General features: G+C 39.9%; 1 protein-coding gene across 3 annotated transcripts in view; it reads left to right on the plus strand.

Moving 5' to 3' along the window:
• Positions 1–14,960, plus strand: part of DCLK1 (doublecortin like kinase 1) — a 243,734-nt gene that overhangs the window by 185,897 nt on the left and 42,877 nt on the right. For all 3 annotated transcript variants that reach the window (XM_032188918.1, XM_032188910.1, XM_032188929.1), the window contains 4 exons: positions 5,775–5,859; positions 7,202–7,310; positions 12,463–12,520; positions 14,211–14,330. In XM_032188918.1, the coding sequence (XP_032044809.1) occupies positions 5,775–5,859; positions 7,202–7,310; positions 12,463–12,520; positions 14,211–14,330 (372 nt within the window). The remainder of the gene's footprint in view (positions 1–5,774; positions 5,860–7,201; positions 7,311–12,462; positions 12,521–14,210; positions 14,331–14,960) is intronic.

Below are 14,960 nucleotides of genomic sequence, written 5' to 3' on the forward strand. Positions count from 1 at the left end.
GGGTAGATTTAAGTATGAAGTGGGAAAAGAGCATGCTGCATCCACAGCAAGGTACGAGCCCCTGCTGACAATTGAGCTGTAGCAGCTCTCTTCTCATGTCACGTATTAGGAAAACATGCCTGTAAAAAGCTAAGAGTACTGAAACATACCCACAGCGTTTTAAAGTGTGTACCTTGTTTTGTTGATACAGCTTTCTACTCTTTTGCATATATGTTTATATATATAAAACATACATATCCTTTGCCAGGCTGATGCTTCAGGTGACTCTCAGACACTCTCCTAGAGAGATCTGTGGCCCTCCTAAAAATTCCGCTTTTGAAACCCTTTTCTTAATGGTAAATAGGTCTGCCTGAAAAAGTCATATGGACACAGAAAGGAAACTGCATTACAGAATGGAGAAATACTGGAGGCACAATAAGCTAGGTTTCTGTCTACCAAGTAACAGTTAAAAATATCAGGAGAGCTTTCAAAAGAGTTGCAAAACAAAAGTGGTGACTGCTCTGTCCTTATTTAGGTGGAAGAAATCAGAACCTCCTTTGACTGCCTTTGAATTTTTATATTGTAGTCGAGTGGAAAATTTTATCTGTGTACGGCTTTAGAAGAGGAAAAAAGAAACCTTCACATTGCACCGCTGCACATGTAACTTTTTATGTTAACCACGGTATGGATACAGTAATGCTAGGTCAACTTCCGATACCATGAACATGATACATCCATTTTTTTTAGATCATCAATCTTCTCTCAAGGATGCCAAAGGTTGAGGGAGCCTCCTGTCTGAATTATGGCTCAGCTTTGGAAGCAGCTGTTAGGAACTAGCGGGGGTTACATTTAAGTTTGCTGTTAAATACCATATAGAGAACTCTGTGGGTCTCTCAGAATTGCCTTGTTACTCAATTCAACTCAGTATACAAGCAGTTGATGCTCCAGCTTAATTTTTTGTAACAGAACCAAGTGCTTCAGCTTGGAAGTTTAACTTCAGTCTGCCAGCTCCATTTTCTTGCAAACTCGCCCGGTTGTCTCTCTGTCCCTCAAAAAGGAAAAATAAGTTCACGACACATGCTGGGTTATTGCTTTTGCTGTTTGCATTTACCTCTTTTTCCAAGCTATGTAAATCCTGAATTGCATAAATGAAAAAAAAAAAAACAACCAACCTTTAGATTTAAAATTCTTTTAATTCACTTGTTTAACAGTATAGTGCAAGGTGTAGAGCTATGGATAAGTAGCATATTGACATACATTTTTTATTACTCCTTTCCAAATGAAGCAGTTTATAAATGAATGTGGATCTTACGTGTCAGTTCAGTGCAGTGTCCGACTTTGCAAAGAAAACAGTTGCATCATTTCTCTTTCTGTACATGGAATTCCACTGTCTTCCATTCTTTCAGCAGGAAGATTTGAGGTTTCTCCATGAAGTAATTTTTTGCCAGCTCTGTACTGTTTACATGAAAACTTCTTTCCCCTCTCAGCTGGCTGGGCCAAAAATGCAAGTGATTAAACAAAGGAAAATCAAAAACATTTTTCTCCAGATAGAGTCAGGAGCTGGAGTTTCAGTGTAACCCTTTGTTTCTCTTTAAGCTGAATAGTAAGGAAAACTTGGTTTGTCTTCTAAAAGTTGCATCCAAATATATTTGTTTTATTATGTTAAACCAGCTGTCCTCTGCTTAACACTGCTACATATTACAAGAATTTGGTGAGTCCTTCAGAGTCCTAACTGCACTGTACTGTTGTCTTTATTTACCATTAACCATGAGGATCTTTAGGCTGTGGAGCTGGCTGTGTCAGAAATTCACAACAGCTACCTTGCAAAGGTTACTTATAACCAAAGTGAGCACTAGCATGGGCTCCATAAGAGCTGAGCTGTTTTGCTTTGTCTTTAATCCTATTTCCCCTTGCTGATTTGAACTTTATCTTAAACATGCTACAGACACACGTAGCTTTTTCTCTTCCCAGGCTTTTAAATTACATAGGATTCTTGGGAATAAGGAAAACCTTAAGAGACATCACTTAAAAACATCAAGAATTCCCTCGTCCCGGGCCTCATTCCTGCATTTACAATTTGTTTACTAATTTTAACCTTTGCTTCATTAATGCCATTTCTCAACGAGTATAACTCTGCATGAGTTCCAGGCTTAGCTTTACACCTGTGTGCCTTTCTGTTACTCACATTTCATCCAGATGCTTCCTTCATGCCGTGAAAATACAAAGGAATCTATTGTTGAGAGAGCTTGTAGGCTCCATATGTGCTAATAAAGGTTTTGAGAGGTTTGGAAAATATAATGCAGTGTTTGGTTTTTAAGATTCAGGAATCTGAGTTGCATAATCAAACTTCTTTGGGCATACTTGTTTAAGTTTCCTTTCATAATAGCTGATAGTGATAGTCCACAAGGATTATTCCTGCTGTTGAGTTGAAGTGTGGTTTTAAGATTAATTTAGGACAAAGGTGAGTATGGGGAGAGAGAAATTGCAATAATATTTATTTTACTGCCGTTTTTCATGGATTTAGCACAATTTCCACTGAGATACAAGCTATTCACAAAACAGTTGCTAAATAAATCTCCCAGTGAGACACGGATGAAACTCTAGAGCACTAATGTTTCCATTCACATCAATGAGATGTGTGGTGTGTTGGCCATCTGTTATATAAAACTGAATAGGATCTGAAGTCCTTACACCAAAGACCTGATTTTTTTATGCCATCGCTTTTATGGAGGTGTGCCATAAAAATGGCCATGTGCCGGCAACCTGTGCAACGGGACCCCTTTAAATCCGTGTCAAAGCGATGACATTTCGAGCACCTCAGCATCTCTTAAAATTAAAACAGCTAATTGCATTAAGGTCTGTGTGTTGAAGAGATTATACTCTTGCTTAGGGTTTGTTTTTTTTTTCCTCCCATCTGTAATATCCCTAATGGGGTCCGCAGCTGGGAGAACAACAGCGTGCACAACAGACTGCCTCGCGATTGGCAAGCCAACTGGAAGGAACACCAAGACCCACAAGGATTGCTGGACCCGGAGGGCTTTCAGCTTGAGAACAACGAGCTAATTAAAGTCTAAATAAACGCAATGTCCTTCTAGCTTAAGTAAAGATAAATAAATAAGTGCCTGCGTGTTGTTCCAAGGGGGCTGAATAAAGACCAAAATACTTGTGTGTCATGTTTACCTTGCAACATCTCCTTAATTGTGGAAGGTCTGTGAGCAAACCTATGATTCCTGATGGTTTCTAATCTGTTGTTTTAATAGGTGGGGTTCAGCAAAGGTAATAAAATATCCATTTTCTTTGTTTAAAGCTCAGCACTTGCTGAAGTGCTGTGCAGAAGTGGGACCTAAAAGGAGTCTCATTTCGGAAGGACCGAACAGTTGCAGTTCTCAGCTCAGCCAGAGCTTGAGGATCCTTGAGAAATTAGGTTCCCAGATAGAAATCTGACTCTCTCTAGGCACTCATTCGGTGAAGCTGTGGCCACCGAGATAGGTCTGGGTTTTAACATCTCCCATGCTCACAGATCAGGACAAGGAGTGCACGACTCTGTGAGGAGGCCGTCGAACTGCCAGAGGAAGCAGCAGAGGGGTGCAGTCAGCAGTGCTCGACCTAACATCTGCCAAAAAGTGTAATCTCACCGTTCAAAATGCAAAAACTGAACAGAGTAGTTGTTTGATAACCTGTTGAAATATTGGAACTAACCTTTAAATGTAAAGATTCGTTTAATGAACTGAATATATAATAAATAACTAAACATTGCAATTCCTTTAGGAAAATGCTGTGGAGTGGAAAAACAAGTAAGAAATTGCATGCCTAGTCTAGGAAAACAAACAAACACAGCAGAATGAGCAGAGAAAATATGTATGGTTGTGTTTTTTTCCTGCTAATTTTACAATCAGGAATGTAAAGGAAACATTTCTCTATCGTTATGTGCATGTAAAAATAACGAGTTTGAGAATGACTTCTCCAGCTCTGAGAGATCATAGCATTTTCCCGGTACCTTGATCCTCCTCTGCTCGTTTATTCAAAAATGAACCTGAGGTAAGTTTTTCCTGAGATGTCTAGCAGAATTTAGCATGGGAATAGCACATGCATAAACATGTCCTCATCGTGAAACGAGGCTGCAGTGTCTTAGTGAACTGCATAAAATCAGCCAGTGCTCACTTCTGTTGTCAAGAGGCAGCAAAAGTAGTCCAAAAAGTGATTAATGGAATTTTTAATTCTGCTCAAAGCTCAGAAGAAATGCTTGGATGGAAGAAAAGAATGAGCTGGGCTGGGCTTGATTAAAAGACGAAAACAGGCCAAGAATCTCCTCGTAGATGGGCTGTGTGCAAGCTCTCCAGATTATTTAGTGAAAAGCAGGCTGAGTTCAGCCTTTGTCTCAATCATCTGACCTTAATCTATTGTGGGAGAAATTAGAAATCTGTCTTTTCAAATGAACTCAGCACACTGGCCAGCTTTTAACTCTGCTAACTGCATTCTCCCTGGCTCCATGCTCTGCACAATTTGCAGCTACTGCCTTGTTAGTTGTTCGTGCTGCAGTTGTCTGCTGCGCCACAGCAGATGAGGTGGTCCTGCAGAAGGTCTGCTGCCTTTGTAAAGTGCATTGATACCCTGATGGGCATCCAGATACCTTGCAAACACAGACGAGGAACCAATCCACAGCGTTGCTTACATGTCACAGCCTATGATTTATATAATATATAGACAGGAGGTGACTGAATACTGCAGTGCTTTGTAACCTTTCAGCATGCAAACTATGTGAACCTAGGAGAGTTTTAGTGCTGGAAATCCTCTGAATACTTCTAAACTCACATTGCAGCGTGAGAACCTTAAGAAATGCTCATTTTTGCTCTAAGTTTAAGGGACCACGGTTACATTTGTAGCTTCCTCTGGTTTCTGCTGAACATGGGAAAATCCTGAGGATATATTTGCCTGATCGTTATACAGCACAGGATAAAAATTTTGAATGAAATCCAGCCCATCTCGTGTCTCTGTGTTGTTTCATCCACCTAGATGTGTGATGAAGCAGTCTTCCTGAAGTACATAGCTAGATTTTATACAGAACTGATAAACAGAGATAGGTTTCCCAAGTGAGATCCTGCCTGCTGTATTTTCAGCATCCAAGCTGGGAGGCTAAGGGTTTCCCTCTGGAGGCTGTACGGGTACCTTGCTCCCCCTGTGAGTTGTGTAGGCAAACATAAACACTCGGTGTACAAGGGCTTAAAACCAACGTACAGACCCATGCCCTCAAGTGGGCTAGATCTGGTCACTTTATTTCAAAATAATAATAAAAATATTCACCCTGACATTTATTTTAACCGTACATTTTCATAACGATTTCTCCTTTCTAGAGCACAGCTGGGGAGGTTTCCACCAGAGGGGGATTTTCAGAAGTGAGGAATTGCGCCCAAAACAAAACCAGCTTCAGTCAAAACAGATGTTTGTGCTCTGAGTGCCTGCTAGGTTAATGATGCTGCTGAGGGAACAGCTTCCTGCCTGCAGAGGGCATACAGCACCTCAGTTTTCTCTGCCAAAATACGTGTGGAGTAGGGAGAACGAATGGACCACACATAAAAGCATCGCTGCATGTAATGAATCGCGGATACCCACATTTAAACGGAGTACTGAAAGTGCAACTTCGGTGGAATAATTGAAGTGTTCACAAACATCTTCATGTCCCTCCACAAAAGTGAATCAATACTTTGCATACAACACTGAAGCCTCTCTGGGACATGCTGTGGGTACTTGTGCTCCTTAAAAATCATCTGTTTTCATTTGTGTCTCTCCATTTCCAGAGCTCCCAACACAGTGGCTCCTCTACCTCATTAGCATCCACCAAAGTTTGCAGCTCTATGGATGAAAATGATGGACCTGCAGAAGGTAACGTTCGAGGGCTGACATTTCAAAGCAGTCGATGTAGTGATAACAGCAGCTGTGTAGGAAATGAGTCATTCTTCCTGCCGGAGAACGTGGGAGCAGTGCAGGCTGGATGACTCGGCTCGGAGGCTCGGCAGCCTTGGCAGAGCAGCTCAGGTTCGCTCCGGATCACATCTGATCTGGACATCCCTGCTCCGAGGTGTCTCTGTTGTAGGATGCTCTAGTTCCACAGGTGACCCAGCACTGGCTGGGTCATTTTACCGATGTTTTGTCTCATCTGTCACAAAACCAAAGAGCATGCAGCGATTTGGGGTCTTTGCTGAGTGATAACTGGTCTCACCGCATAGTAAGGCTTTGAACGAGGTGGCTGAGGGATAATGTCTGCTCTAACACTGCCAGTTCACACGCACGTATACCTAAGTGTGGATGTATGGCCTTGTCTGATAGTAACTCCTCGTGCTGCCTATGGACTCAGGCAAACCCCAGCCCCCATGTGTCATAACATTCGCTTTTAATACTAAACTGGAACAAAGGACTGATAAAGATATGATACAGTTAGAAGGCGTTGTCTTAGTGAAAATTTCTGAGGTGCATTTTGCGTTACAATATTTGTATAGTAGCTTGTATCAGCTGCAGTTTACAGTTGTCTTTTAGAGGCATGTTAGGTATTTGTAACACGCTATTTCAAATACATTTAAAAATAATGGTACATGAATGAGCACTAAAACACATGAAACTACAAACTTTTCGTATGCTTAGACACTGTGTAATGCAATTTTACCTAAACATCTGGTGCCCAGGTTGCATGTGAGGTAGTATTATTGAGAACATTTGTTTAAAAACTAAATATTTAATATTGGGGGAGGGGGAGAACTAGCACTTAGCACATGAGGAGTTTTATGGATGTCTCAGTTTACAGGATGTAATAAAATAAGTGCTTGAGTGTTGGACTTCTTTGGTACATATATTTAATCATGCTGTGTCAAGGAGTTCCAACCCTTTTTGGAGGCTGGTCTGCGCTTGTGCAGTTCACAGAGGCCTTTTCATAATTAAAAAAATACAATTTTGGTTTTGTCCTGGGGGCATATTGCAATGGGAATGGTAAACTATGTAACAGTCGAATGGTGGTATGTTTGAGCCCCCAGAAGTCTTATTTTTCATTATTGTATCTGTGTGAAACCTGTTGAGTATATACTATGTCAGCAGCGTGGTTTCACTGTACAGTAAGTGAGATACTGACTCTGAATGGTTTCCAGGCTCCTAAACCATAGACTTAAAATGCATGTTATGTGCAACATCTGTGTTTCCTTCACTAACAATAAAAATGTACTAATGATTCTTTCAGAAGTGTTGGAGGAAGGTTTCCAGGTTCCAGCATCGATAGCAGAGCGATATAAAGTTGGAAGGACTATAGGAGATGGAAATTTTGCTATTGTGAAGGAGTGTATAGAAAGGTGAGAAGGATAATTTGCTTATTACTGTAAAAGCAATCATTAATGCCATGCTTTTTCTAGATCATGTCTTTCTTTGTAGAATATAGGACATATGGAGTAAGGTAATATCTCAATGCCAGATGGAAAAACTAGACTAATGCTCTCTCATGTGAAAATAGAGCACATCCAAAGTCCAAGGGACAATCTATGACTTTAATTCTTTGTGGGGTTTGCGTTTTTTTTTTCTGCCGCACAGAGCATGATTTTACCAGTTCCTTGTATCTTTCCTCTTGCACTGAAATAACATCTTTTCTTGCGGTGTGTTCTTCCAACTTGCCATTTTCATTGCACCAGTTAATTATTTTACATCTAGGAGCATTCATAAAGATTTCAGGAAGTTTTCTGTGTGGCACAGTGATTACGGAAAGCACAAAAAGATGGCTTCAGATCCATCTATTCTTCCGTCTGACACTGTGGAGTACCTCTTCCATGCTTATCTTTAATAAAATGTGCATCTGTCTCCTGCTTGCTTTGTACCATTGCATGAGCTCCATCTAACTTTAGGAGTCTGCATTGTAGACATCAACAGCTAACTACCTCAGTGCCCTGTGCAGGCAAAAGGGGAGAACAGTCACCCTTGAAGACAGACAGACTACTTACAGAGATCCACTCTAGGTTAGAGAAGTCACAAGTCACCTCTCACATCTGTGTTGCTTAAAGTGTCTGGGTTGACCAGCTTAGATGTCAGTTACTAAATATATTCAGATGAGCGTTGCCCATCGTGTTTGAACTGGCTGAACCCAGCATTTAGAGTGTAAAGTAGAAGAGAACAGAAGACGAAAATGCTGAGTAAAACTGCAGGTGCTTCTTGGTGGTATTGTTAAAACATTGGAGAACATGGGGTAAAAAAGTCAGAAGATACCTGTATGTGAAAAGATTTTAAGATTGTTCATGTTAGATGGCAGTAGTGTATGAAAGGCAAAAAAAAAAAAAAAAAAAAAAAAAAAAAGAAAAAAAATAAAGCCACAGCTGGAGATGTCCAAAAGAAAAAAACAATAGAGATGTCAAAATCTGATAATGAAATTCCATGAATGAATTTTTATTTCCAGTATTATCATATCCTAGGCTTCCAGAAGACTGTAGCCTCACCTTTGGGCTCAAAGAAAAAATACTTTTGCTCTTTGCCTGTAATAATGTGATTTTAATCCTAGAGACTAAGTCAAGAATAGATCTCATGACAATGATAAATTAGGTTGGCTGGTTTTAAATGCGAGTCTCCTTGGAGAAAGACAGGTCCCACTTTGGATCTGACAGTGTCTGGCAATTTGGAGACCATTAAGGCAGCTGCTGGGGAAGGGGAAAGAGGGAAAAGTGAATTTTGTATCGGCTGACGGTGTGCTTGTGGAACTTGGCCCACGCTGTTGTGAGGCCTTCAGGGCTCTTCCAGAGGGAGTTCATGGTGGAGCTGGTCGTGCAGAGGGCAGTAGCTGTTCAGATCAAACTCTAGGGTCTGAATGCTGGACTGGAGAATATGGAAGCCTAAGGGAAGCAAAGCAAAGCAATATGATATTAAGAAAGCATGATACTACCCTACAGGAGAGAGGTGAACTGATGGAAAGCATGAGTGAACATCTCACTAAGAAAAGAGAAAAAGGAAAGCGGAAAGTGAAGTGAGTACTGACTGAGAGAACAGGGTTACAGGGCAGAATAATCCTTTGTGGTTTGGGTACACTGTCATTCAGAGGAAAATGTTGGCTGTGCTGAGAGCTAGTTTGAACGGACCAGTGTGCATTACCACCATTTCCCAAGCTGAGAGAAAAGACATGCATAATATTAAATATAGGTCCCACCACAACTAAAAATAATACTGATTATAATATACTAGGGAGCTTAAATGAAATCTGTTTCCTGCCCTCTTGTGTATCCTCCCAGTCCCTGAAGTATCTTGTACCATGACGTATTTAGTGAATATACACTAAGCTAGCATGATTACTTAGATATTCCCAAATAAATACTCTCATTGTTTCTGAGCCATACCATACTGCAGATCCCTTGTATATCAGAGAGTTACTACACTGAGAAAGCGTGAACATTAAAACAAAATAGAATTATTTCTGTTGTTTTCCATTTCCAAAGCAGGATACTTCTGCCATCACAAGTGTGGAGGGTAAAATTAAAGGCTCAGAGGGTAAATTAAAGCCAGTATGTGTAAAACACCTTCAAAAACATTCTTCACGGTCTTTCTAAGCAAAAAACACCTCACTTCAAAGTCTGATATGTCCATCATTAGCAGAGCCAGAATTGATGGGGTGATACCTGGGACAGAGGACTTTTCCACTTGCTATTGACGTTCAATTCCTCTGTGCATGAGACTTCAAAGGAATAGTGCCGTGAGGTGTTAAGCAAGTAGGAATGCTTCTTGTTATACATCTTCACTGATCACATGGATATATCTTCTCCATAGCTCCACACTTCAAATGCATTCACAGGCGTTTTCTTCTGACAATGAACAGTATAAATAGAAACTAAAAATGATCTTCAAAATTTTTGTGTGGGGATGTTCAAATTCCATTCCAGGCATTCTTTGCACTCCTGAAGGTGCACACGCACAAACAAAAGTAACGTGCACACAGAAGTAATAAAGGTTGATTTTTGACTCAAGCACAGCGGAAATCACAGTGAACTTTGCAAAAGGTTAAAGCAGATGGAGAGTGTGGCCCAGAGCCCCATTGCGAACTGGAGGTCTGATGCTGTACCCTGTGCTAGCACTGTGGTTCCAGACTTTAATCCCGCAGTAATGTTTCCTACTTCATGTGGCACCTTTTTATTGTTCAGTTTAAGTGGTAGGTGAGAGGTGATATGCCTATTTCGCTGTGGCTTTCTGGCACTGCCATGCATATTTTTGGCGGGTCTGTAACTTACAGAGGTTCCTGGGCTGCTGACAGCCTGCGGTTCTGTAGCTTTTTAGGGGAAAGGATTTGCATTATCTTTGCTTTAATTTTCTTTTTGCCAAAACAAAGAGCAGTCAGAGTTGTCATCTGCTCATTACGTATCTGCTCCATCATATGCGCAATTTGTACTGTGGTGTTTTCATATGTGTTCATTTTTAACTTTCAGATACTTCCAAATTCTGACATTTCCTCACTAGCTCATATTTCCCAGTGTTTTCGAGTACATGGAGTCTCCCATGGCCAACAAAAACCATCAATTTCCTTTCTCATGACAGAAAGGAAGCATTCCTAGGGCAACCAAGGAGCTTGAAAGACACTCCTGCTGAAAGAGAGTGTGTTTTGTCTGAATTTGAACCCCAGATATCTTAATTTCTAATATTCCTTCTCCTACCTCCCCTTTTCATTCCCCAAAACATGGTGTTGATAACTCTGCCTGTCCTCTCACTGTGCTGGGTCTGTAGCCACCAAGCATCAACATGTGGAGTGTGCCCCATTTCTGGGGGCTGTAGCATTAAGCCCTCTGTCAGGGAAGTACAGATAGGAAAAGCTTTAAATTTTTCTTTGCTTAAGCCTTGAACATCCATATTTTCCAAGCTGTAAGCATTGGCATCATCTTTTAATTGATGTCTTAATACAGTCTGTCCTGACACTCCCTGCTGACCTGTGAACTTGAAGTGAAGTAATAGGCTTGTTTTTTTATTCTTTCTGCTAATGTCCCCATGGCCCTTAAATTAATACCTACTGGTACATCATTGCCAGAAGATATCTGTATGCTTAAATATGGCAATAAAAATGCCCAGTCGTTTTAGTAATGCAGTGCTTTCAGCTTAGGACTCACTCTGCATGTCCTGCTTGACAAGCTGTGCACACCTCTAGGCATATTAATTTCTTCATTTAACCTACATATCAATTTAATGGATCAATTTAACTATTTTTTGCTAAATGAAGAATGAAAAATCATGAAGTCACAGAATGCTTTGGGTTAGAAGGGACTTTGAAGACTACCTAGTTCCAAACTGCCATGGGCAGGGACACCTCGCATTAAACCATGTTGCCCAAAGCCCCATCCAGCCTGTCCTTGAACACCTCCAGGAATGGGGCAACCACAGCTTCTCCTGGTAACCCATTCCAGTGCCTCACCACTCTCACAGTAAAGAATTTCTTCCTGATGTCCAATGTAAATCTCCCCTCTTCAAGTTTAAACCCCTTGTCCAGTTGCTACACTGTCTGATAAATATGTTGTGGGGGTATTTTTTTAAAATCCAAATACATACCTAAGGCATATGCCTTATGTAAATTGTTTAAATTTTTATTACATGACAAAAGCTTTTTAGTAAGAGATTTCTCCTATATTGCTCATTCTCCATTTAACCCAATAGTAAAATTAGAACTTGGGACCAGAGATTCTTGGTTTCATCCTTGCAGCCTTCTTTTGATTTTATAATTTGATTAAGAAATGGAAGTTGATCTTGTGAACTTGTCTATAGGCTTTGTTTTCTATTTTAATATTCTATAATATCTATATATGTAATACTGATAAATATTTTATGGTTTCCAAAAAATAATTTAAAGAAACACCCAAAAGGAAATGTGTCCTAAAACTGAATTAATTTTCTATGATTTCTTAATGTCTCCAGAACTGTTCACACTCTATTCCATAAACATCTTATTTAATTCTGCTAGATATATACATGTATTTACAGAATATGCAGAATGTTATTGCAAGGTGACCAAGACTGACTTTTTTGTCTTAGCAGTTGTGCGTACAGATGTATAGGTATTTTCCACAGCTCGTATTTTGTTTTATGGAAAACAAAACTTTTAATTCTTAAGAAGAAGATTGGGATCTCTAAATACTGTGTCGGGTTTTGTATAAAACTGCGGAAAAAAGATCAAATAAAATCAGTATAAAATCATAAATAAAACCACTATAAAATTAAAAAAAAAAAAAGACTTTGTTTTGAAAACATTGAAATATCTTTATTAAAAAAAAATATGCTTTTTTTCTCAGGCACCCATATTTAATAAATTGGGCTCAAGTTTACAATTTCAGATAAATTTAAACATTTCTTGACAAAATGAGTACTTGGACATAATTCCTGCCTAGAACATAATTCTTACCAATCATTAATCATGTACTCAAATGACAAATAGAAACTGAACTGAGAAAAATAGAGAAAAATATTCAATGTAATTGAACGTACATTTTTTTCTTTCCTCAGGTCAACTGGTAGAGAATATGCTCTGAAAATAATCAAAAAAAGTAAATGCAGAGGAAAAGTAAGTACAAAAATTCAAATGTGAGCAAAATGTGTTTTTTTTTGTTGTTGTTTTTTTTTGTTTTTTCAAGAAACATTTTATGGGAGATCCATTTGGGAAGCTGTTATATTTATCTTCTGCCTGGCAAGTGTTAACAACCTTTTTGACAGAAGTCTTTGCCTGTCCCCTTGAGATCCTTGGAGTATCAGGATAAAAAATTACAAAATGCCTTTCAAGATGCATGGGTTGATTCTGCATTTGGTTGGTTGTGTGTAGGTATGTGCGCTCCCCTTGTCTGCAATTATCTTAGAACCATAGAATCATTTACGTTGGAAAAGACCTCTAAGATCGTCTAGTCCAACCATTAACATTGCACTGCCAAGTCACCCACTAAACCATGTCCCCAAGCTCCCAAGCTCCACATCCAACCTTTCCGTGAACACCCCTGGGGACAGTGACTCCACCACCCTGGGTAACCCGTCCCAGTTCCTGACTGCACTTTCTGAGGAGAAATGTCTCCTCATGTCCAACCTGAACCTCCCCTGGCACAACTTGAGGCCATTCCCTCTAATCCTATCACTAGTTACCTGTGAGAGTCCTATCACTAGTTATCTGGGGAGCTGACCCCCAGCTCCCCACATCTTCCTTTCAGATAGTTGTAGAAAGCAATGAGGTCTCCCCTGAGCCTCCTCTTCTCCAGACTAAACAACTCTAGTGCCCTCAGCCGCTCCTCACAGGACTTGTGCTCCAGGCCCTTCACCAGCTTCGTAGCCCTGCTCTGGACACGCTCCAGGGCCTCGATGTCCTTCTTGTAGCAAGGGGCCCAAAACTGAACACAGCACTCGAGGTGCGGCCTCACCAGAGCTGAGTGCAGGGGGACAATCACCTCCCTGCTCCTGCTGGCTACGCTACCCCTGATACAAGCCAGGATGCTGTTGGCCTTCTGGCCACCTGGGCACACTGCTGGCTCATACTCAGCCAGATATTGACCAATACCCCCAGGTCCTTTTCTGCCAGGAAGCTTTCCAGCCACTCTTCCCCCAGCCTGTGAATGCGCATCCAGCTTTTATATTCCCAATACTGACAGTGAAGAAACCATATAGTACAGAGTGTAGGTTTGTGCAGGAACTGTGGGCCATAAACCAAATAACTAAAGACATACACCCAATGGTACCTCACCCTAATACTCCAATTGAGACAATATCTGAGGAGGATTCTTTTTTTCAGTATTACGTCTCCTATCTTTCATAATCCCAGATGTCATAGAAAAAAAACAATATAGCAACACCAGTCATTGAGTCTAATCAGTATCATCAGGTTAATCAAGTTGATGTCAGTTTTATACAAAATGAATTTCTGTTACCTTTAAAATTTTTATAACAAAAGATTCTCTCAGAAGACGTGATGGTATTAGTAAATGGACAAAAGATTTAAAAGCTTCCATACTAAATTTTTCTCTGTGTTGGAAACACATCTTTTCCTGCCTTTCTTTTTGGGTGTTCTATTCTCTGTTCTTTTTTCAGTTATCATACTGATGTTGTTTCTAGTCTTGTTTCTTCTATATTGCCAGAGGCAACAGCTATAACCTTTTTTTTTAAAACCCTGAATAATCCATGTAGGTCTCAATTCTCTCTGCATTTGGAAAATGTACATGGAAGTGAAAGTTTTTCCCACCAATCTATAGTCATTGAAGATTTCTTTTGTGTGGCAGGAACACATGATACAGAATGAAGTATCTATTCTAAGACGAGTCAAGCATCCCAATATTGTACTTCTGATTGAGGAGATGGACATGCCAACCGAGTTGTACCTTGTCATGGAACTTGTAAAGGTGAGTATTTTGGAGTTAAGCTCCTTATTAAGAACTTTTTCAACCATATTCAGAAATCACATTGGTACTAGAGCTTACTAATAATCATATAATCCTAGAATAATTAAAACGGTTGGGTCTTGTCTAGCACTCTACTGAAAGATGTGTAACCTGCACTCAAATGCTCCTTATAACTTTCAAATAAATACTCATCTAGCTTTCTGTAAAGCCCCCTCAGAAGAGCTCTATGGATAGTACTTCGGACATGACCATTTTTATTTGCTCCTCCAGAAGATTTCTCTTTTAAAAGTTTTCTCTTAAACAGAAGGCATCTGCCTGGAGGTGAACTGAAAGGCCCCCCACTTTGTATAGGTATAAATACCAGCTTTCAAAATTCAATATTCTTTGAAAAAAATAGAGTTTAATTACATCTTACTAATTTATATTAAATTTAAACAATATTACTTGTCTCTTTACTGGTTTATATTAATGCACTTTCAGATAATAACCTAGATTTCAGCTGGAGGAGAGGGGAAGTGAAAGAGGAGAACCTGCTATTTAAAGCATGGCTCTGTTCTGAAAACAAACTTTGCAAATGCAGTATTTATATTTGGAGCCCTATTTATTCCTTCATTGTAACTTCCAGATCTC

This window comes from Aythya fuligula, chromosome 1, assembly GCF_009819795.1.
Source record: "Aythya fuligula isolate bAytFul2 chromosome 1, bAytFul2.pri, whole genome shotgun sequence".
Lineage (NCBI taxonomy): Eukaryota > Metazoa > Chordata > Aves > Anseriformes > Anatidae > Aythya > Aythya fuligula.